The sequence below is a fragment of the Epinephelus lanceolatus genome, chromosome 23 (assembly GCF_041903045.1).
Source record: "Epinephelus lanceolatus isolate andai-2023 chromosome 23, ASM4190304v1, whole genome shotgun sequence".
NCBI classification, from domain to species: domain Eukaryota; kingdom Metazoa; phylum Chordata; class Actinopteri; order Perciformes; family Serranidae; genus Epinephelus; species Epinephelus lanceolatus.
Genome location: NC_135756.1, coordinates 37,662,501 through 37,686,862, shown reverse-complemented (window position 1 = coordinate 37,686,862; position 24,362 = coordinate 37,662,501). Strand labels below are relative to the sequence as shown.

Sequence of the window (24,362 nt, the reverse complement as noted above, 5' to 3'; positions counted from 1 at the left end):
TTTTAGCAAAATCCTAAATGACTGAGTTGTGTTTTTTCCACCTGGACCTTTATGCTCTGCCATTTCTCCTCTAATCATCACGCTGTAACCTGTGACAGGTTAGAGCGCAAATCTCTACCGTGGGCCAAATTTATATCATTTCTACCGTCTACCGCATATACCGTGCAGCCCTACTAATAAACTGCTTTTGTAGTCTGAAGAAGTCATGTCAAGATGAAGCTATAAGAGGCAATCCACTCTGCCAGAGATAGCTGTGGCCAGAGACACTCTGTTTTCAGGTCGACCGTCTGTCCATCCATCCGTCTATCCGTCCCATTCTTATGAACACGATATCTCCAGAACGCCATCAGAGAATTTCTTAAACTTTGACACAAACCTCTTTGTCAAATCTACTTTGACTTGACGATGAACTGGTTAGATTTTGGTGGTCGTCTGTCTGTCTCATTTTTGTTAACGTGGTGTCTCAAAACACCTTGAGGGAATTCCTTAAAGTTTGGCACAAACGTTCACTTGGACTTAAGAATAAAGTACTTACTTATACTTATACTTACCACTTAGGTGGTCAAAGGTCAAGGTCACTGTGACCCCATCCCTGGCTTCTCGAGAAGCATCTCAAGAACACCTTCAGGAAATTTCTTCGAATTTTACACAAACATCCACTTTGACTAAATGATGAACTGGTTAGATTTTGAAGGTCAAAGTTCAAGGTCACTGTGACCTCACATCTGTCTTAATCTCAATAGTATCTCAAGAAGGCCTTGAAGGAATTTTCTCAAATTTTACACAAATGTCCACTTAGATGCTATGATGAAGTGATTAGAATTTGGTGGTCAAAGGTCACTGTGACCTCACAAAACAAGTTTTTGGCCATAACTCAAGAATTCATACTTTAATTATGACAAATTTTCTACAAATATCTAATAGGATAAAATTATGAAGTGATATTTTATATCAACGGTCAGCTTTACTGTGAAAAAACATTTTTCTGGCCATTATTCAACATCAATTTAGGAACAGAATGGGAGAAAATTGGTCAGATATTGAACTGATGTGTGTGTGAAGAATCTATGTCTGTGAGAACATGTAAACTGTAAGTGCAACTTGACTGGTTCATGGAGGCATATAACTGTGAGGTGGTAATTCTAGTTCTTTTTGTCCAATACTGTAATATTATCCATTCGCGGTCACCATCTTTCTCAGCTCAGCTGCCTGTTTTGCCAGTAGAGAGTGACCTCTGTGCTGTGCATTTCATTACACTGCCTCAATTCTGCATCAATACAGAGTATCTGTAAAATCATACCTTGGGGGATTTCTGAATATCATGTATACCATAATCCCTTGATACTGCCTAAGCTTAGTTATTTCCTTGTGTCATCCACAGCACTGGGAGGCGTTCCAGTACATCACAGAGATCTTCATCCTGGTACCTGCTCTCCTTGGCCTCAAGGGAAACCTGGAGATGACTCTGGCCTCAAGGCTGTCCACAGCGGTGAGACAAACACACACACTGTATTGCTCCACTTCACACCTCCCAGAGTAAACAGTGTAAAAAGGGAGGAGCAGTGAGGAGAGCGAACAGTGAACCACAAGCATGGGCATTTGCAGCATGTGATAACCCATAAACTGGTGTCATAAACCTGTGTAATTACAAGCCTGCCCACAAGTGCATGAAGCAGTTATTCAGCAGAGCCTGTGTAATATTTCTCCACGTCTCTGTGTTTGTCTCCACCATTTAAACAATGCAAAGGAGAAACAGTTAAAGAAGTGACAGCAGAATTCTGTCTTTGTTAGTTTTTTTTGGTGTTCCTGTTGGCTCCCGGCTCTCCGCATACAGGCTCCACATTCACAATGCTATGTCAGCACGAACAGCAGAACTCAGTGTGAGCTGATACTCGTCAGTGGTGTCCTAAAAAAACTGTCTGTCTTGGTGTTCATGTTCTCCTTAAGGCCCGAACATACTCAGGCGGAACATACGCGGAACGGATTCCGCGGAGGTCCGCGCGGACTCAAAGCGGACGTCCGCAAGGCCTGTGCGCGCAAAGCTCAGATTTTACGACCGCGCGGACTCCGCTCCGCACACCAGTGACTGCTTGGCATGTATTTTTCACATCGCAGGGATTTTTCACGGACATTTTTACAGGAAACTACAACGCGGAAGTGCGCTCGACTATGATAAACCCGAATGACTGCGGACATTCCTCGCGGAGTCCGTTCCGCTTATAGTACGCCCGAGTATGTTCGGGCCTTTAGACTCAGCTTTGAACAGTGATTCACATTGTGGGGAGTTAGGTAGCATGAAGACATTTGGAAGGGTTTCCATATTTTACCCAGCTGTTAAAGTTTAGTATCTCATAAAACTGCTGACTATGCGGTACAAAGAACCAAATTCTTTTGAAATGTGGACCAGAGAAACCAGAGAAAACGGGCTATGGTATTGGCTGTTGCTCAAGAGGAAGAAAACCTACCACCACCACAACTAAATGGTAAAAGCAGTGCTGATCAAGTATGAACCCAGATCCTGTAACTGTCTTTTCTAATTCTAACCTCAAATGTTTACATTGTTATTTAACTGTAATACAGGATTGTTGTTACCAGCTGGCTGCCATATTGTTTCCTGTTAAAAAACGGCCAAACTTGCAATACATCACCCACCAGCTGGAGCCTTGAAGGGGCTGTGACATATCTATAGTAGGGCTGTAGTCAACCAAACAAAATCTTGGTCGCCTAAAGTCGTACATAATCTTCAACTAATCGATTAGTCGTGGGAAAAAAAATCTGCACGTTATTTTTACTTCTGCTGTGGTATGTCTGTGTCACTCTGCAGTTACACCTCCAAAACACTAGTCGGCAGTGGAGGACTGTGTTAAGTGCTGTAAAGTTTAGTTGATTCAAAACACACATTAAATATGGCTTAATATGGGGCATTGATAGCGTAGTGGATAGTGCCGGCGCCCCATGTACAGAGGCAATGCCTCGCTGCAGCGGCCACGGGTTCAATTCTGGACACATTTCCCCCACCAATACAACATGCTAACATCATTAGCACAAGTCTGTGGCATTTTATATTGTATAAATTAGCCTAGCGTCTAGTTTAGTTCAAATCAAACTTTATTTATATAGTTGATTCAAAACACACATTAAATATGGCTTAATAGAGACAATTTCAAACACAAGTACGCAAATTGGCTTCACTATAAATTGCAGAACTGACAGACAGTCACTTGCCTTTATCTGAACACATTTCCCCACCAATACAACATGCTAACAACATTAGCACAAGTCTATGGCATTTTACATTGTATAAATTAGTCTAGCGTCTAGCAGTCTTTTCCTCTTCTCATATAAAATCAGGGACAACAGCAACATTTAACAAAGGTAACAGTACATAATTTGGCTCCATTACAACTCATAACATTCACCGACAAAACAACTGTCTTATACTAAACAAGTTTTCCAAGCAAATACAACATGCTAACGTTATTAGCGCCAGCCTATGGCATTTTACATGGTATACATTAGCCTAGCGATGAGCGGAGATTTCCTCTGCTCATATGAAACCAGGATAAATCCCTGAAGGATAAATCACACACACAACTTAAAATGCTATTTTAGTGGAATCTGTGAAATACAAGTAAATACAAGCTTCGTTTCCACTGAGGGAAACAGTGTCAGAAACTCAAGGAGGTCTGCGTCACCGCGACGCTGAGCATCAGGGTGGGCGAGTTCAGCTTTCTGTCAACAACTAACTTTTTGCTGTCTCTCTATTCTGTCCTATTTCCTAACACAGGTGAATGTGGGCAAGATGGATTCTCCCATAGAGAAGTGGAATCTAATCATAGGCAACCTGGCTCTGAAGCAGGTAATCACATTCAGTTTAGCCTGAAAACTACTGACATGCACACACAGCCAGCATTGCCAGATAGTATTCCTACTAAGCTGTTCACGTGGCTAATGGAAATTAATATTCTAATATTCCTATTGGCATGCAGCCATGCATACTCCCATTCACATACCCAGAGGTGGGACCAAGTCTCATGTCAAGACTGACAAGTCCCAAAATTACCAAAATTTACCTAAATTATTTCTGTTTTAGTAACAGTGTCATAATATTAAATTTGCAAAAATCATGATGGCTGCTTTATTTGTTTGTTAAAACAAGTTTGTTAGAAAGTTACTTAGTTGTTGAGCTAACATTAACTAAGCATCAGCTTGTTAGTTATGTTAATATTTGCCTCGACTTACCGCTCTTTGTGCACCTTTAAATGTCAAAGTTGGAAGTTGTTCCATCTCTATCTGTAACTTCTAACCTGCACATTTTTAGTAGTGTAATTCATTCTTTTTGTGGAACACTGCATAGTTTTTAACACAAATGAAATTATTGCACATCATGGACCATTTAGGGAATTACGTGTGAAGTTGTTGGGAATGAATCGCAGTAATGTTGGTTGATTCAGGAAATAAGGGGGAGTTAATTGATCCGTGTCACTTTTTTTGAATAACATACTTTTTAATCTTTGGGCCTGGGGGAACTCAGCCTCCCTCATTCATTCCTTCAACCACCTTCTTGAAAAGCGATTGGTGTCATAATATGTGCACATAACCAAAAACGTGTTATTATTCAAGTCTTTCATAATGTTTAAAAGTAGGGGTGGCTGTGGCTCAGAGGTAGAGCCGGTTGTCCACCAATTGGAAGATCAGTGGTTCGATCCCTGGCTCCTCCAGTCTGCATGTCAAAGTATCCTTGAGCAACATACTGTGCTTTTCTTTTGGGCATGCATCTCTAACCCACAACTTTGGTAACTGTTCATTAGTTGGTTTGTGTATGGCATATCCATGACAACGCACAGTAGAGTTGGGCGGTATCCAAATTTTGTTACCGTTAAACCTTCCCCACATTTTCCCAAGGTATACGGTATAACTGTGACTAATTAAAAATCACTTTGAAGGGCTCAGAGGGAGTTGACAAAATGTCGGCTTGTACCTATACCAGAAACATAATAACAAACATCACATAGGCCTAAGAATACTGAAAAAATAACATAAACATGTAGAACACTAACAACTTTTATTAACAAATATTAAGTCCACTTCAAAAAGGTAACAATAAATAACAAAGGCAATAACAATAATGTGTGCTATACAGCGTATCCTCAGACCGCAGCAGCTACTGTCTGATGGCTTATTTTTAGAACCTATCAACATAAATCAAATAAATTAAAGCACAGCTCTACAGCATCCAGTACTAGGACTTCAAATCAAATAAGAAAAACAGAACAATAAATAACAAGGCATAACCGAAAATGGGCATATATAATCCTATCCTGAGAAAACAACAGGAAATACTGTTCGTTGGTTTATTTTTAGAGCCTACCTTTAGTTAGTTTTAGCATTCTATGCTTCAAAACTATTCAAGGTTTTTCGCCAGAATGTTTACTTTATCCAGCTGGAGCAGGGCACGTAGTGGATTGACAACTTTGGCCGCGGTGCTGACGCACCGCTCTGAGGGAGAGCTTGTGGCACAAACGCACAGATATTTTCAGGCAGCCCTCGACATCAGAGGAAAATGCCTGGCTCCATCACATTTCCACCTGAGAAGGGGGGTCTTCGTCTCCCTGAATAACAGGCTCACGACAACAGGCCGTTATCTCTGCTCCTGCTCGCTCCTGTATGGTGCCGACCGGACCTGCCACCGCATCGGCTCTTCTTTGAAGGAGACTGCCCAGAGTCATCTGTTTTTTTGGTGGGTCGGGTTGCACTTCTCCCTCCTCCACTCTGATGGCCACTGGACCTGCTGCTGCTGCTTGCAGAAGTTGTGAAGTTGTGGGGTTTTTGGGGACCAACTTGCTTGATGTGCGGCTTGCCATCTTTTCTTCTATTTCACACATCTGAGCTGTCACGTGACGACGTCACATCCAAAAACTTTATCAAATGTCATCTCCCGACAACAGTTAAGGGCAGTTATAAGAGCAACATTATAGCCTACTATTAGTTTTAAATTGTAATAGTATTAAATTGAAAACTCAACAACACATACATAGGTGCTGGACAAGCCCTCATTATTTAGGCATTAAATAAATTATATTTAATATTATATTAGGTCCCTATAGGCCTATATGGGCGGCAGATTTTTTTTTAATGACGGTAATGAAACTGATGCCGTTGGTATTTTTAGATACCGCAGGATACCTTATTATAACCGTATTATCGCCTAACCCTAACGCACAGAGCCGACTGTAAAGAGACGAGAGGCTGTGTGTCGTAAACTGCAGTAAAAAAACCCAATCGTGATGCATATTCTGAATGTGTTGTATACTAGAGCTGGGAATCACCAGGGGCCTCATGTACAAAGGGTGCGTACACACAAAAACGTGGCGTACGTCCTTTTCCACAGCAAAGTTCAGATGTATCAAGAGTGAAATGACCGTGGAAATGTGCGGTGCCGTTTCTACAGCTGTTGATCCTTTGGCGACACTTAGAGGTGATGCTGGGAAACTGTTGTAATAAATAAATGTGAAAACAATTAGTCCTCAGAATGATATGCACATCAGAGAAACATGAACAATTAACACTGATGAACAATTAACACACCCATGTGTCTGCAATTAGATGAGCGGATATAAAAGCATGCGCAAAGTGGTGCCGAAAATACCGTTAACAACAACGGCTGCTTTAGCAGTATTAGAAGATTTGTAAATGGCGCAATATGAAGAGAGCGTGTGTTCAGAGACAGATGGCTCCCGAGGCCAATCCTCCTGGAACTGTGCGCAGAGCTGCAGCCGGCAGCACGACACGGCGAGGAGCCATGCGCTGCCTGTATCCATACAGGTGCTGACCACACTGGGGTTCCTAGCAACAGGGGCATTCCAGAGTAGGGTTGGGTACCATTCATAATTGAACCGATACAGTACCAGTACCGGTATCTGGAATTCGGTACCGGTACCAAACGGTACCTTATTTCGGTACTTTTTAACCCTATGGGCCCTAGGCTTTTTTGGGGTATTTTTACTGCCTTTACTTTTAAGCTCATATCACAGTCATTATAAAGGCTACATACACATGCTATAGCTTTTTTTCAGGACAATCAGGGCTAACCAGATTTGCCATCATTTCATGTCCTTCTATGTGCCTGTATTTTATATTAATTTTCATATCAATGAAAAAAACAAATCTGTGTGCCTAGATTCTTACATTTTTACATGTATCTCACCATAGCAAGTTGTAAAAAGACATATTCTGCCATATATGAAGAGGGGAGACTCTCTGGAATCTGGCAATATAAGAACCATGACGGTGGGACATTCTGTCACTTCACAGCTGTCCAAAACATGTGGTTTGTGCCAGGCGGACATGCCAGTATTTTTTCATTATTGGAAGAAATTCCATTGACTCATTCACAAGTCAAAAATGTGTTTTATCTGAAAGAAACATGCAATATTTACATCTAAGATCATAGAAAAATAGTCAACCAAGTGCAATGATAATATTTGTTTTTCAGTTTCAGTTATATATTGGGGAGACATTTTGGGCATTGGTGGGGGGCACGTGTCCCCCTCAATGTATATGGTGACTACGGCCCTGTCAGCATGCATTAGGCTGCAGTTGTCTGGGTGCGCAAAGGTGAAGTGGCTGGTCTTGTCATACAAAGTTTGATGGAGTGTCAACTGGACAATATGGAGATATTTGCATCTTGAAAGCCGGACTACAAATGTGGATAGACAGGGAGAAACACACGCAAGCCTAAGACATGGTAAGATACGATATTCCTCACTATATGAAGTGACTGACAACAAAATCTGTATCATGGATTGTAAAGAAATTCGTCAGGTTTTTATTTTGTAGACAATTGATCTGTATTTATAGCGTGATGGGATGACAGCACAATGATGTGTGTGGTCCTGCGCTTTCATGTGGTATGTGTGGCATTTCTGTGCGAGCCTGCGTTCGCGAGTAATTCATCCAAGAGTAATGTGTGTGCAAAGCTGTATGAAAGCTCTGTTATACATCATTTTATTGTAATTTTTTGCTGTTAAAACATTGGATTACCGACAAGTGCTTGGTCTTGTCGGAAAGCTACAATTCTGTTGTTGCCGCTGATATGCGTGGCTTCTTGCTATGACGCACAGTCGCGGAAAAAATCCACAGAGAAGAACGGGTGTGAATTTGGACGCACTATGTCGTTCGGGCCCATAGTCTAAACTTCTCAGTATCAACATTTTATTGAGAACATTTAGGAACAGTGCTGCACATTAACTTTTGTCTGCACATTGTTTTTGTCGCCATTGTTGTTGAGTCTGAGATGTGAGTCCGCCTCCACCTCAGGTACCGAAATTTGGCACCGTTTCATTTTAAGTGAATCGGTACTCGGTAGTACCGATGTGAATCGGTACCAAGTACAAAAAGTACCGAGTTTCGGTACCCAACCCTATTCCACAGGGAGCTGGCCGACCGATTGGGACTGTGCCAGTTGACCCTGAGCCGAGCCATGCCAGCTGTGTGGGACGGAATTATCCGCATGTCAGCCAGGTACAGTCAGGTCCATAATTATTTGGACAATGATACAGTTGTCGTCATTTTGGCTCTGTACACCACCACAATGGGTTTTAAATGAAACAATGAATACCTGCTTAAAGTGCAGACTCAGCTTTCATTTAAGGCTTTTTTCAAAAATGTAGTATGAACCGTGTAGGAATGACAACCATTTCTTCACACAGTCCCCCGACTTTAAGGGCTCATAAGTATTTGGACAAACTAACATAATCATCAATTAAACAGTCAGTTTTAATACTTGGTTGCAAATCCTTTACAGTCAATGACTGCCTGAAGTGTTGGACACATAGGCATCATCAGATGCTGGGTTTCTTCCCTGGTGATACTCTGCCAGCCCTTTACTGCAGCCGTCTGCACTTCCTGCTTGTGTTTTGGGTGTTTTGCCCTCAGTTTTGGCTTCAGCAAGAGAAACGCATGCTCAGTTGGATTCAGGTCAGATGATATGACTTGGCCATTGCAGAACATTCCACTTCTTTGCCTTAAAAATGTCTTTGGTTGCTTTTGCAGTATGCTTCAGGTCATTGTCCATCTGCATTGTGAAGCATTGTCCAATGAGTTTTGAAGCATTTGGTTGAATCTGAGCAGATAATGTAGCCCCAAACACTTCACTTAATTATTTGTCTGCTTTCAATTGACCCCAGGCGACTCTCTGTTCAAATGGGGTGAGGCCACACTTTGGCCACACTTTGGCGGTGGGCAGCCGTCCTCCGCTTCACGTCCAGGTTAATGTCGGACCACTTCTTTTTTAATTCTGCGTGTGTACAAAAACACTAAAACACTAAATTTTGGAAAAAGGACTACTTCAGAAAATCCAAAGGGAATATGCTCAGCATCGTATCGTTTCTCTGTTTTTTTGTGATTTATAAGTACTTTGTTGTGTGACTATCGTGTGATTATTTAGCTTGCCTTGCTAAATAATTGTTTCTTTTGTTCAGACCAGTGCCTTCGGGCCAACTGAGTCGTTTGTGTTTATTGTAAATAGTCAGTGTCACATATTGTTTGCACGGAGCGTAGGGGTGAGTTGCTATTTTTGTTATACCTGTTTTCTCATGTTTTTCGTTAGCCTAGGGAGTTAGGCCTAGTATTGTATTTTTGTTTCTTTTGTTTTTGTTAGGAATCAGTTATTTTGCCGGTCGGTAGACAGGTTGCTTTTTGTTTGTTGTTTTGGCCTGGGTTCACCCTGACGTCTTTTGCTCCATTTTGTGTGCGATATTGTACAGTGTGTTTTTGGAGTGTGTAGCAATAAATTGCTCACCTGTACATTTACTCCCATGTTCCTGTGTGTCCTTATGTTACGCACCCACACCCCTAGACCGGGGTGTAACATAAAGTGGGGACTCGTCCCTCCTTTATTCCCGTTTTCGTTGTTGAGATTTGTTGTTGCAAATCTTTAGTTGGCAGTCTTTTTTGTTGTGTGGGGGCACAACATGTTCGATATGGATGAGTTTGCACAAAACCCCACCGTGGACAAGTTGGAAAGATGCACAAAAGCAGATTTATTTTTGATTGCCTCGTTCTTTGATGTCTCTATTCCCTTAAATGCACGTAAGGTAGAGATTAAAAGTTGTCTGTCACAGAGGTTGGTGGAGAAGGGCGTAATTAAAGTAGCAAAGCGGCAGCTGTATCTGGGGGTTTAGTCGTGGAAGTGGGAGCGGTGGCTGCCACGGCCACACAACCTCCCAGCGGCCAGGTGAAGCTAGGGGCGGAGGCTCCTGCTGTCACCCGGATCTCAAGCGCGGATCCGATTGCGCTGCTACAGGCTGGGATGGACACGGAGGATCTGAAGCTGGCTCTTTGTATGAAAGAGGTGGAGCTGGAGACAAAAAACCACGAGGTTGAGCTCATGCACCTCCGCATAAGGGCTATGGAGCTTGACAGACCTTCATTTACGTCTACCCCGGTGAGTATTTTGCCTTCCTGCCACTGCTGCTGAACAGTTTGACGTAAGCCGGCATATTTTCTTAGTGCCGCCGTTTAGGGAGAGTGAAGTTGACTCATATTTTAATGCTTTTGAACGCATCGCAGCAACTTTGAGGTGGCCCAGAGATGTCTGGAGTCTTTTGTTAGTGTAAACTGGGGGGTAAAGCTCAAGAAGTATGTGCAAGCTTAACCATTGAGCAAAGCCTTGATTATGACGTGGTGAAAGCCACTGTGGTACGTGCATATGAGTTGGTCCCCAAGGCATATCGCCAAAAGTTCCGTGCCTGCAAGAAGTCTGCCAACCAGAATTACGTGGAGTTTGCCAGAGAGAAAACTGTTCTGTTTGATAAGTGGTGCGCTGCCAGTAAAGTGACAGATTTTGCTCAACTCTGTGAACTAGTTCTGTTGGAGGAGTTCAAGACATGTCTGCCAGAGAAAATTGTTGTGTATTTAAATGAGCAAAAAGTTGAGTTGCTGTCAAAAGCTGCGGTGTGTGCAGATGAGTTTGTGCTGACTCCCCGAGTTGCCTTTCCTTTCCTTCCATCTTATCGCTCGCTGTCCTGCTCTTCAGCAAAAAGAGGCTACTCAGGGCCCCAGAAAGCTTAAAAGTGTGGGTTTTGTCCAGTCGGTTCCTGCTCCAGCCTCCGTCCAGACTGCTCCTGCTGTGCCCGCTGTGAGCTCAGACGAACCTAAGGAAGATGAAATAGATGAGTTGTACAAATCGTTTATCACCGAAGGTTCAGTCTCACTGACGGGAAGATAAAGACCAGATACCGGTCACAATCCTACGTGACTCGGGAGCGAATCAGTCCCTTTTGTTGCGGAGTGTCTTACCTTTTTCCTGCAGTTCATTCTGTGGTTCTGATGCTCTTCTGTGGGGGGTGAAGATGAGTACTGTGAGAGCGCCGCTGCACTCTGTGTTTCTGCGTTCGCCTCTGGTTACCGGTCCTGTGAAACTCGGCTTACATTCCCGCCTGCCAATTCAGGGTGTGGATCTAATCCTGGGTAATGATTTGGCAGAAAAGAAGATTTTCCCAACACCTGAGGTGGTTGAAGACCCTGTGCCTGACTCTGTTTCACCTCTGTCCACTGCTGTTAATCCTGTCTTCCCTGCCTGTGTTGTGACGCGTGCGCAGTCACGCAAATTCGGAGACGTAATGAACCTGGCTGACTCATTCATGTTCTCCCCCGATGATAAAACAGAGTCTCCTCTTGCAGCCAAACCTGTGGAAAATGTGCCAATGAATCTGCTGCCCACCGAGGTGGAGTTGGTGTTTGAAGTGGACTGAAATGCGTTCATTGTCGCACAGCAGAGTGACCCGACTCTGGCCACGTGCCTGGCGCTTGTCGCTGCTCCAAACTCTGAAACCCTGCATGTGTACGCTGTTGTAGATGGGGTCTTGATGCGCAACTGGTTTCCCCCAGCTGTTGGCAATCTGGAGTGGAATGTGGTCCAGCAGTTAGTTGTTCCCCAGAGTTTTCGGTCACATGTTCTCAGTCTGGCTCATAATAATCTCTCTGGCCACTTAGGAATCAAAAAGACCTACCACCGCATCATGTGCTATTTCTGTTGGCCAGGGCTGAAGTCTGATGTCACTCGTTTTGGTCGTTCTTGTCATGTGTGCCAAGTCAGTGGGAAGCCAAATCAGATAATTCCTCCCGCTCCGCTTCAGCCCATTCCTGTACTTGGGGAGCCGTTTGAGCACCTGATCTTGGACTGTGTCGGCCCGTTCCCTAAGACAAAGTCCGGCCATCAGTACTTGTTGACGTTGATGTGTGCTGCTACTCGTTACCCCGAAGCCATTCCATTGCACACCCTAAAAGCTAAAGCTATTTTCAAGGCACTCACTAACTTCTTCTCCACCTTTGGGTTGCCGAAGTACATTCAGACCGATCAATCAATCAATTTCAATCAATTTTATTTATAAAGCCCAATATCACAAATCACAATTTGCCTCACAGGGCTCACAGCGGATAAGGAAAAACTCCCCCAAAAAAACCCTTTAACGGGGAAAAAAAACGGTAGAAACCTCAGGAAGAGCAACTGAGGAGGGATCCCTCTTCCAGGACGGACAGACGTGCAATAGATGTCGTACAGAACAGATCAGCATAATAAATTAACAGTAATCCGCATGACACAATGAGACAGAGAGAGAGATGCAGGTAATGACAGTAGGTTACAACAACATTATTGAAAGTAATAATATTATAGTTATAGTTCTGGCTACTGTGGTACAATATGTTGAAAGTATGTATTAATATCTGGCAGTATACATGTGTGACAATAGTCATATGTGTATAATAACAGTAGAAGTATGACTAATGACTAATGATGGCAGCAGCAGCAGGAGGCATCTGGCAGGACCACGGCAGCAGCACAACCACACACGTCACGCTGTCCAGGCACCGCTGCGAAATGAGTTAATCTGAGAGACAGTGGAGCACAAAGGCTCCGGAGAAGAAGGCGAGTTAGTGACATCCAGAATGGCCGAGTTAGCAAGATGCAGTAATAGAATACGAGAGAGAGAAGGAGAGAAGGTGCCCGGTGTATTATAGGGGGGTCCTCTGGCAGACTAGGCCTAAGTCAGCCTAACTAGGGGCTGGTACAGGGCAAGCCTGAGCCAGCCCTAACTATAAGCTTTATCAAAGAGGAAAGTCTTAAGTCTAGTCTTAAATGTGGAGACGGTGTCTGCCTCCCGGACCGTAACAGGAAGATGATTCCACAGGAGAGGAGCCTGATAGCTGAAGGCTCTAGCTCCTGATCTACTTTTGGAGACTGCGTTCTCAGAGCGCAGTGTTCTGGTGGGATAATATGGCACTATGAGCTCACTAAGATATGATGGAGCTTGACCATTTAGAGCTTTATAAGTTAACAGTAGGATTTTAAATTCAATTCTGGATTTTACAGGGAGCCAGTGCAGCGAAGCTAAAACAGGAGAAATATGATCTTGTTTCTTAGTTCCTGTTAGTACACGTGCTGCTGCATTCTGAATTAGCTGGAGAGTTTTTAAGGACTTACTAGAGCTACCTGATAATAGAGAGTTACAGTAATCCAGCCTAGAGGTAACAAAAGCGTGGACCAATTTTTCTGCATCTTTTCGGGTCAGGATAGGCCTAATTTTCGCAATATTACGCAGATGAAAATATGCAGTCCGTGAGGTTTGTTTTAAATGAGAATTAAAAGACAAATCTTGATCAAATATTACTCCGAGGTTTCTTACGGTAGTGCTAGAGGCCAGAGCAATGCCATCTAGAGAAACTATGTCATCAGATAAAGAGTCTCTGAGTTGTTTGGGGCCAAGAACAATAACTTCAGTTTTGTCTGAATTTAACATCAGGAAATTGGTGCTCATCCAAGTTTTTATGTCTGTAATTGGCCGTTTTTGACTAGTTTTCATTTTACCTTTAAATTTCACCTTAAAAAAAATGTTTACCTTGCCTTGTTTGGTATCATTCTTTTCAGCACAACCTCACCTGTGTGACTTTACAGTTATTTTTTCATTTTGACATACTGTATTAACACACTGGACCTAAAATCACATAAAAAACATAAAATCCGAGTAGGAAAAAGTTCGATTTTTTACTGTGAAAACCACAAACATGTCTAACGAACCATTTGTGTAACTTAGAATAAAAATATAAATTGTAAACTTCAAAAACATATGTCCTAATTTAGCAAACAACAACGTTATATATAACTATTTACATTAAAATGCAAGCAATGCCTCAGGCGTTTTTTGAACAACTATTTACAAAACAATCAGATGTCACACAAATTATTTGTCAAAGGGAAAAATGCCAGCACTCACAAATGTCCTTTTGGTAAATTTAATAAACCAACTTGGGTGGCAGTACCAGAAACACAGACATTTTGACAGAAAGTCTTTTTCATAGAAGAAGACTTTCTGTCAAAATGTCTGTGTTTGTCGCTGTTTTTGGCCATGCACCTTTCTAGGGGATTTATTTTGAGAGTGCTTGCTTTTCTCCTACGTGATCTTACACAAATTATTTGTGCCACTCTGAAAAACAGTTCCTGTCCACCACAACACACTACAGGAGGAGGACACAACAGTAGGACAACAGGAGGAGTGACACACACTGTGTGGCTCTGCTGCCTGAGCAAACGGAGATCCGGACCTGGTGGGCGTGCCCTGCCACACCGTCCGCTCCTCTGTGCGGACCTCCGAGTACCGCTCAATGCGGTCGTTGGAGGCTCATTTTCCTCTCTCCTCTTCCAAAACACACTACACCACACACTAAGTATACACTCCAAACACGCTAAACGTCACAAACCCCAACTCTATTTGTGATCGCGATCGCGGTCTTTCTCGCTGCCGTCACTCCCACAACTTCCCCCTCTTCCCCAGGAACAAATGATGTGTGTTGCCATACAATTTTGTGATTGGTTGACGTGGTGCATTTTTCAACCAATAGGAAAGGGGGTGTCGTTTTTTTTTTTTTTTTTTTTTTTTGCTGTTGCCTTCAGCACTTTCGTCGGGCGAACGGCCCGCTTTTACCGTTTCTTCCTGCATCAAACGCGGATCAAACGTGACAGAAATATTCAGGAAAATCATGACGTTTATTATTTATCATAAGTCCGGTTTTATATGGCCTATCAAGACGATTTAAAAAGTTGTACAAAGTTTGAAGTTTGCACTTTCCACACAAAATGAAACGGAGACTCAGCGAGGCTGCGTGTTGCTGCTACGTCGTCTCAAATCGGTCACGTGATTTTGACGCGCCGGCGCGGTTCTGGGCCGCAGAGGGTTAAGGCAGTTATGGAGTTTAGTTAATTGATTACTTTCTTCTGGCTTCATCGATAAATACAACTGAGTATCATCCGCATAACAATGGAAATTTATAGAGTGATTTCTAATGATGTTACCTAAAGGAAGCATATATAGAGTAAATAGGATTGGTCCGAGCACAGAACCTTGCGGAACTCCAAAACAAACTTTGGTACGTAAGGATGATTCATTATGAACGTCAACAAACTGAAAACGATCAGATAAATAAGATTTAAACCAGCTTAGTGCAGAACCTTTTAGGCCAATTAAGTGATCCAGTCTCTGCAGTAGAATTTGATGGTCAATTGTGTCAAACGCCGCACTAAGATCTAATAAAACAAGTACAGAGACAAGTCCTTTGTCTGAAGCAATCAGAAGGTCATTTGTAATTTTAACTAGTGCTGTCTCAGTGCTATGATGCACTCTAAATCCTGACTGAAATTCCTCAAATAAATTATTATCATGGAGAAAATCACACAGCTGGTCTGCGACTACTTTCTCAAGGATCTTTGACATAAAGGGAAGATTAGATATTGGTCTATAGTTGGCTAACACCTCTGGATCCAGGGTGGGCTTTTTTAGTAGAGGTTTAATTACAGCTACCTTAAAAGACTGTGGTACATAGCCTGTTAATAAGGATATATTGATCATATCTAATATATGAGTGTTAACTAAAGGAAAGACCTCCTTAAGTAGCCTAGTTGGGATGGGGTCTAAGAGACACATTGATGATTTAGATGAAGATATCACTGCTGTCAATTCTTGAAGAGAAATTGGGGAGAAGCAATCTAAATATATATTAGGTCTTACAGCTGTGTTTGAGGTTAGATAGCTACTATCTGAGGACAGGAGGTCATGAATTTTGCCTCTAATAGTTAGAATTTTGTCCTTAAAAAAGCTCATAAAATCATTACTGCTAAGGGTTAAAGGAATACAAGGCTCAACAGAGCTTTGACTCTCAGTCAGCCTGGCTACAGTGCTGAAAAGAAACCTGGGGTTGTTCTTGTTTTCTTCTATTAATGCTGAGTAATAGTTTGCTCTGGCATTGCGGAGGCCCCTCTTATAAGTTTTGAGACTGTCTGTCCAGATTAAATGAGATTCTTCCAGTTTGGTTAATCGCCAATTCCTTTCAAATTTTCGCGATATTTGTTTTAACTTACGGGTTTGAGAGTTATACCAAGGAGCGAACTTTCTTTGCTTTTTTAACTTCTTTTTAAGAGGAGCTACAGAGTCAAGTGTTGTTGGCAGCGAGCCTACGGCGCTATCAACAAAATGATCAAAGTCGGTACAGGAAACCTCTGTTACTGAGGGACTTGGTATTGAATTTAACGACGGAGTAATCTTTTCCTTAAATTTTGCGACAGCACTATCTGATAAACATCTAGTATAGTAACTGTTGCTGAGTGGCGTGTAATAGGGTAAAAAGAAATCAAAAGTAATCGGATAATGATCTGATAGTGAGGGATTCTGTGGAAAGACTTTTAGGTTATCAATTTCAATTCCATACGTCAGAACTAGATCGAGGGTATGGTTAAAACAATGAGTGGGTTCATGTACACCCTGACTGAAGCCAATGGAGTCTAATAATGAGATAAACGCGGTAGCCAGGGAGTCATTATCAACGTCGACATGAATGTTAAAATCGCCTACAATAATAACTTTATCTGATTTAAGAACTAAACTGGATAAAAACTCTGAGAATTCAGATACAAATTCAGAATACGGTCCAGGAGCACGGTACACTATAACAAATAAAAGTGGCTGCGAGGTTTTCCAGGTCGGATGTAAAAGACTAGGAGGGGTCCAGAGAAAACTACAGAGTCCGACATCGTTTTTGCATATTCACACACCGAGGCAATATTAATTTTAGTGACCTCCGATTGGTGTAACCAGGTGTCATTGCCGCCGACGTGAATAACAGTCTTACTGAATCTACGTTTAGCTTTAGCCAGCAGTTTTAAATTTGACTCAATGTCGCCCGCTCTGGCCCCAGGGATACATTTGACTATGGCCGCTGGTGTTGCTAACTTCACGTTCCTCAGAATAGAGCTGCCAATAACCAGAGTTTTATCCTCAGCGGGTGTGTCGCTGAGTGGGGAAAAGCGGTTGGAAACGTGAACAGGCTGGTGGTGAGCCGTGGGCTTCGGCTTGGAGCTGCGCCTCTCACGAACAGTTACCCAGCCTCCCGGCTGCACGGGAGTTGCCGGAGGACAGTTAGCAGAGGCTAAGGCTATGCTATGTGGCTCCGCACCGGCTACAGGGGGCTGGCTAACTACCGCAGCTACTGAATGGTTTTCCATGGTGTGGAGCCGCGCTTCTAATTCACTAAGCCTCGCCTCCAACGCAGCAAATAAGCTACACTTATTACAGTTACCACTGTCGCTAAAGGAGGCAGAGGCATAACTGAACATTTGGCACACCGAGCAAGAAAGAGCAGAAGGAGAAGCCATCGCTAACTGTAAAGCTAATGTAGCTACCAAGGCTAGTAACGTGCAAACAACAGCTAAGAGATTAGCGAGAAAGTCGTAGAAAGGAGGAGAGCTATAAGTGCTTAAACAGAACCAGTGTGGGTTAAGACTTGAAGTAGACGTTAAAGCAACTGAAGTGAGAAAGCAGGCTAGCAGAATTCACCAGAGCAGTACAGAGACGCTGTCACAGAAACACCGGAAATGACACAACTCGCTTACCGCAATACGTCAGGGATTAGGGATCAAATTTCATGTGCAAACTGTTTGCACAGGTGCTGGTTTCACTGTCAATTAAGCACCGCAAGTCTAGCGCCTACCATCCCCAGTTCCAGGGGGCGCTTGAGCGTTTTCACCAGACGCTTAAATCTATGATGAAAAAATACTGTTTGGAGAGTGAAAAAGATTGGGATGATCTGATCTGATGCATATCGTCTTGGCTAATGTGAAAAACTATAAAGTGTTTCTTGATGATGTTGTGGCATACTCAGACACCTGGTCTGAGCATGTTAAAGTCCTAAAAGAAATTTTCAAGAGGTTGAAAGACGCAAGTTAAACTCTAAACCTGGCGAAATGTGAGTTTGGTAAAGCCACTGTTACCTACCTTGGTAAACAGGTGGGCCAGGGGCATGTGCGCCCCATTGATGTGAAAGTCCAAGCCATCGTATCTTATCCTGTACCCCAGACGAGGCGTGAGCTCCGCCGATTCTTGGGGATGGCTGGCTACTACTGTAGTTTCTGTCGAAACTTTGCTGAGGTTGTTGCTCCTCACACCAGTCTGACGAGCGAGAAAAAGCCTTTCCCTTGGTCACCTGCTTGTCAACACTCTTTTGAGTCCTGTAAGGCACTTCTCTGCAGCACACCTGTCCTCACAGCCCCAAACTTCACACGGCCGTTTAAGTTGGAGGTTGATGCCAGTGCCAGCAGGGCCGGTGCCGTGTTGCTGCAGGAGGACAAGCAGGGTGTTGATCACCCCATCTGCTGCTTCTCAAAAAAGTTCAGTGCTGCCCAGCTCAATTACAGCACGGTCGAGAAGGAGGCTCTTTCTTTGCTGCTCGCTCTTTGAAGTGTACATTGGTTCCAGTCCGTTACCTGTTGTCGTGTACACCGACCACAACCCTCTCGTTTTCCTGAACCGCATGCAAAATGCCAATCAGTGGTTAATGAGGTGGTCCTTGTTAGTACAAGATTTCAATCTGGAGATCCACCATAAGAAGGGTACAGATAATGTGTTAGCTGATGCCCTTTCGCGTGTGTAATTATGTTCTGTGAACAAACATCTTAGGGGATGTTGTTCATTTAGGCAGGGGGGTGTTACGTCCCTCGGCCCGTGTATTCATTATGTGTATATGTATATTTATCTGATCTGTGTATTTATTATGTGTATATGTATATTTCTATGTATATGCATTTAACCTGTATGTTTAGTGGAGAGTCAGACTTCTCTTTCTGTCCGGAGATCGTTTGCTTGTTAACAGGTGTGCCGGTGATTCGCTCAATGATCGTGACGTCGCTATGGCTAGATTGGCTGAGCAAGGGGTTTGGCCTTCAGTGTCAACAGCTACTGGATAACGAGCGTGACGTCACCGCTGCCGGATTGGTTGAGCAAGGGGCTCGGCCTTCATAATGCCAGCCACACGGAAGCCGCGAGACCACTCTCCTACATGGCGGTAGCACATCGTATCGTTTCTCTGTTTTTTTTGTGATTTATAAGTACTTTGTTGTGTGACTATCGTGTGATTATTTAGCTTGCCTTGCTAAATAATTGTTTCTTTTGTTCAGACCCGCGCCTTAGAGCCAACTGAGTCGTTTGTGTTTATTGTAAATAGTCACTGTCACATATTATTATTTGCACGGAGCGTAGGGGTGAGCTGCTACTTTTGTTATACCTGTTTTCTCATGTTTTTCGTTAGCCTAGGGAGTTAGGCCTAGTATTGTATTTTTGTTTCTTTTGTTTTTGTTAGGAATCAGTTATTTTGCCGGTCGGTAGACAGGTTGCTTTTTGTTTGTTGTTTTGGCCTGGGTTCACCCTGACGTCTTTTGCTCCATTTTGTGTGCGATATTGTACAGTGTGTTTTTGGAGTGTGTAGCAATAAATTGCTTACCTGTACATTTACTCCTGTGTTCCTGTGTGTCCTTATGTTTCACGCCCACACCCCTAGACCGGGGCGTAACATATACAAATGTGCACAATTAAATGTTTCTTTTTAAACTGAAGGCTCCTTTACTGATATGTGTTCCATATTTGGCCATGAAAATAGCAATCCAATTTAATTCTCTTTAATATAGGCACAAAATCTCGTCTCATCTTGTCTCGTCTCGTCTCGTCTCGTCTCGTCATCCTCCGCTTATCCGGGTCCGGGTCGCGGGGGCAGCAGCCTCAGCAAAGAAGCCCAGACAGTCCTCTCCCCAGCCACCTCCGTCAGCTCTTCCGCGGGAACCCCGAGGCATTCCCAGGCCAGCCGGGCGATGTAATCCCTCCAGCGTGTCCTGGGGAGGCCCCGAGGTCTCCTCCCGGTTGGACATGCCCGAAATACCTCCCAAGGGAGGCGTCCGGGAGGCATCCTTACCAGATGCCCGAACCACCTCAACTGGCTCCTCTCGATGTGGAGGAGCAGCGCCTCTATTCCGAGTCCCTCCCGGATGTCCGAGCTCCTCACTCTATCTCTAAGGCTGAGCCCAGCCACCCTGCGGAGGAAACTCATTTCTGCCGCTTGTACTCGCGATCTCGTTCTTTCGGTCACTACCCAGAGCTCATGACCATAGGTGAGGGTTGGAACGTAGATCGACCGGTAAATCGAAAGCTTCGCTTTCTGGCTAAGCTCCCTTTTCACCACAACGGACCGGTTAAGTGTCAGAATCACTGCTGACGCCGCCCCAATCCGCCTGTCAATCTCCCGCTCCATCCTACCCTCACTCGTGAACAAGATCCCGAGGTACTTAAACTCCTCCACCTGAGGCAGGACCTCCCCCCTGACCTGGAGTGGGCAATCCACCCTTTTCCGGCTGAGGACCATGGCCTCAGACTTGGAGGTGCTGATTCTCATCCCAGCCGCTTCACACTCGGCTGCGAACCGTCCCAGCGAGAGCTGGAGGTCACTGTTCGATGGAGCTAGGAGGACCACGTCATCCACAAATAGCAGGGACGAGATCCTCCTGTCACCAAACCTGACACCCTCCACCCCTCGGCTACGCCAAGAAATTCTGTCCATGAAAGTTATGAACAGAACCGGTGACAAAGGGCAGCCCTGGCGGAGTCCAAACCTCACCGGGAACAGGTCCGACTTACTGCCAGCCACGCGAACCAGACTCGTGCTCCTTCGGTACAGGGACTGGATGGCCCTTAGCAAAGGGCCACCAACCCCATACTCCTGGAGCACCCCCCACAGGATGCCCCTGGGGACACGGTCGTAAGCCTTCTCCAAATCCACAAAACACATGTGGACTGGTTGGGCGAACTCCCATGCCCCCTCCAGCACCCTGGCGAGGGTAAAGAGCTGGTCCACGGTTCCGCGTCCAGGACGAAAACCACGTTGCTCCTCCTCAATCCGAGGTTCAACTATCGACCGGACCCTCTTCTCCAGCACCCTGGCGTAGACCTTATCGGGTAGGCTGAAGAGTGTGATCCCCCTGTAGTTGGAACACACCCTCTGGTCCCCTTTCTTGAAGATGGGGACCACCACCCCGGTCTGCCACTCCAGAGGCACTGCCCCCGGGTCGGGGAACGGGTCCTGACTGTTGTCTGCGTTTATGCGCCGAACAGCAGTTCAGAGTACCCGCCCTTTTTGGAGTCCCTGGGACGGGTGTTGGACAGTGCCCCGACCGGGGACTCCATTGTTCTGCTGGGGGACTTCAACGCTCACGTGGGCAATGACAGCAGGACCTGGAGGGGCGTGATTGGGAGGAACGGCCTGCCTGATCTGAACCCGAGTGGTGTGCAGTTATTGGACTTCTGTGCGGGTCGCAGTTTGGCCATAACTAACACCATGTTCGAGCATAAGGATGTCCATTGGTGCACGTGGCACCAGGACAGCCTAGGTCGCAGGTCAGTGATTGACTTTGTAGTCGTGTCATTTGACCTGCGACCATATGTTCAGGACACTCGGGTGAAGAGAGGAGCAGAGCTGTCAACTGATCACCACCTGGTGGTGAATTGGATCAGGTGGCAGGGGAGGACGCCGCGCAGACCTGGCAGGCCCAAACGAGCAGTGAGGGTCTGCTGGGAACGCCTGGCGGAAGAACCTGTCAAGATGATCTTCAGCTCCCACCTCCGGGAGAGCTTCGACCGCATCCCGAGGGCGGAGGGGGACATTGAGTCCGAATGGGCCTTGTTCCGCTCTGCCATTGTCGAGGCGAGCTGTGGCTGCAAGGCCGCGGGGGCCAGTCGCGGCGGTAACCCCCGAACCCGCTGGTGGACATCAAAGGTGAGGGGAGCCGTCAGGCTGAAGAAGGAGGCTTACAGGGCATGATTGGTCTTTGGGTCTCCAGAAGCAGCTGACGGGTACCGGCGGGCCAAGCGGAGCGCAGCGGAGGCAAAAACTCGGGCGTGGGAGGAGTTCGGTGAGGCCATGGAGAAAGACTATTGATCGGCTCCAAAGAGGGGGGGAAGGCGGCAACTTGCTCACACTGTTTACAGTGGGGGTGGGGAGCTGCTGACGTCAACTGGGGACATTGTCGGGCGGTAGAAGGAATACTTTGAGGAGCTCCTCAATCCCACCAACACATATTCCAGTGAGAAAACAGAGCCGGGGGTCTCAGGGGCGGGTCGTCCAATTTCGGGGGCAGAAGTCGCCGAGGTAGTGAAGGAACTGCGTGGCGGCGGGGCCCCGGGGGTGGACGAGATTCGCCCTGGATATCTCAAGGCTCTGGATGTTGTAGGGCTTTCCTGGCTGACACACCTCTGCAACATTGCGAGGCACAAAATCATATTTATGTTACGCTGTGGATATTACTGTATATGGTTTGTAATATTCTTGTTAGACATCATCACTACCACTAGTGGTCATCGGTTGGATCCAGGTGAGTGTTGGCTTAGACTGTTTTATTGATCTCTGTCTGTAATCTAAGGTGAAGTACATTCTCTGCTAATGATCTACCATACACTGATAAACACACCACAACACATGCAGCGTCATAGTGTTTTCACGAGCTTGTATGATTATATTACACAATATCACACACGTCAGCAGATCGTGTTTTGTAATGGATTGGAAAACTCTACCTGAATGGGATGTTAAGTGTGGTATTTCACAATAAAGTCTATGTGGAATATTACCTGCTTTAAATGCTTTAAATGGTAAATGGACCTGCATTTGTATAGCGCCTTTCTAGTCATCCAACCACTCAAAGCGCTTTTTACATTACGAGTCACATTCACCCATTCACACACACATTCATACACTGGTGGCTGAGGCTGAGGCCACCTGCTACTCAGTTTTTAACACACTCACACCGATGGAAGCATCATCGGGAGCAATTTGGGGTTCAGTATCTTGCTCAATGCTTCAACATGCAGACTGGGGGAGCCGGGATCGAACCGCTGATCTCCCGATTGGTGGACGACCCGTTCTACCTCTGAGCCACAGCCGCCCCTTTAAGTAACCCTCTGCTTGCCTGTTTTCACACACACATAGTACTGATTGTTTTCTCTGCTTCAGAAATCAGAATCAGAATCCGAAATACTTTATTGATCCCCGAGGGGAAATTGTGTATTGTGTAAGGAGCACAATAGTAAATCCCACTCTGTGTCTCCTCCAGGTTCAGGCCACTGTGGTGGGTTTCCTGGCTGCTGTAGCAGCCGTGGTTCTCGGTTGGATCCCAGAGGGGAAGTTCCAGATGAGTCACGCTGTGCTGCTGTGCTCCAGCAGCGTGGCCACAGCCTTCATAGCCTCCCTGCTGCAGGGTAAACACACATGCACACGCACACATACAGTGACAGCTGGGTACTACAGTTCAAAATAAGCTGTTGATACTCATTGTGGCCAAGCTGGGTCACTTCTGTGCTTTTCTCAAACAAATGATCTTTGTAACTAATCTCACATTAAAAAAAGGTTAGGATTAAAAAAACACTTTCCTCTTTTGACAGACTGGTTAAATATAATATGTAAAAGTCATGAGTAATGTGATGACATTAGTCAAGTGGTCCACCCTTTCTGTGTCACTTTCAGGTATCATCATGGTTGGTGTAATTGTGGGTTCAAAAAAGACCGGCATCAACCCAGACAATGTAGCCACACCCATTGCCGCCAGTTTTGGTGACCTCATTACCCTGGCGATCCTGGCCTGGATAAGCCAGGGCCTCTACAAGTGCCTGGGTAGGTGAACAGCTGCTTACTTTAGAGGACTGCTATAGTCATGGAAAGACTATGTAAGTACACCTGTAGTGGCTAACCATGTCCCATGAAGAGCCAGCAATCTGCAGGTTTTAAGATAAGATAAGATACACCTTTATTGATCTCACAATGGAGAAATTCCAGTGTTACAGCAGTCAAAGGGAAAGAGTCAGATTAAAGATTTCAATATTTAAAAACTAGGCATGCAAAAAAAAGTACAAAGAATACAAGAAACAGCAATAATAATAATAATAATAATAATAATAATAATAATAATAATAATAATAATAATAATGAGCAGTGGATAAAAA

At 44.7% G+C, this 24,362-nt stretch overlaps 1 protein-coding gene across 2 annotated transcripts in view; it reads left to right on the top strand.

Moving 5' to 3' along the window:
* Positions 1 to 24,362, top strand: part of slc41a2b (solute carrier family 41 member 2b) — a 158,798-nt gene that overhangs the window by 11,658 nt on the left and 122,778 nt on the right. For both annotated transcript variants that reach the window (XM_078165362.1, XM_033609814.2), the window contains exons 3-6: positions 1,382 to 1,489; positions 3,788 to 3,859; positions 23,477 to 23,621; positions 23,887 to 24,033. In XM_078165362.1, the coding sequence (XP_078021488.1) occupies positions 1,382 to 1,489; positions 3,788 to 3,859; positions 23,477 to 23,621; positions 23,887 to 24,033 (472 nt within the window). The remainder of the gene's footprint in view (positions 1 to 1,381; positions 1,490 to 3,787; positions 3,860 to 23,476; positions 23,622 to 23,886; positions 24,034 to 24,362) is intronic.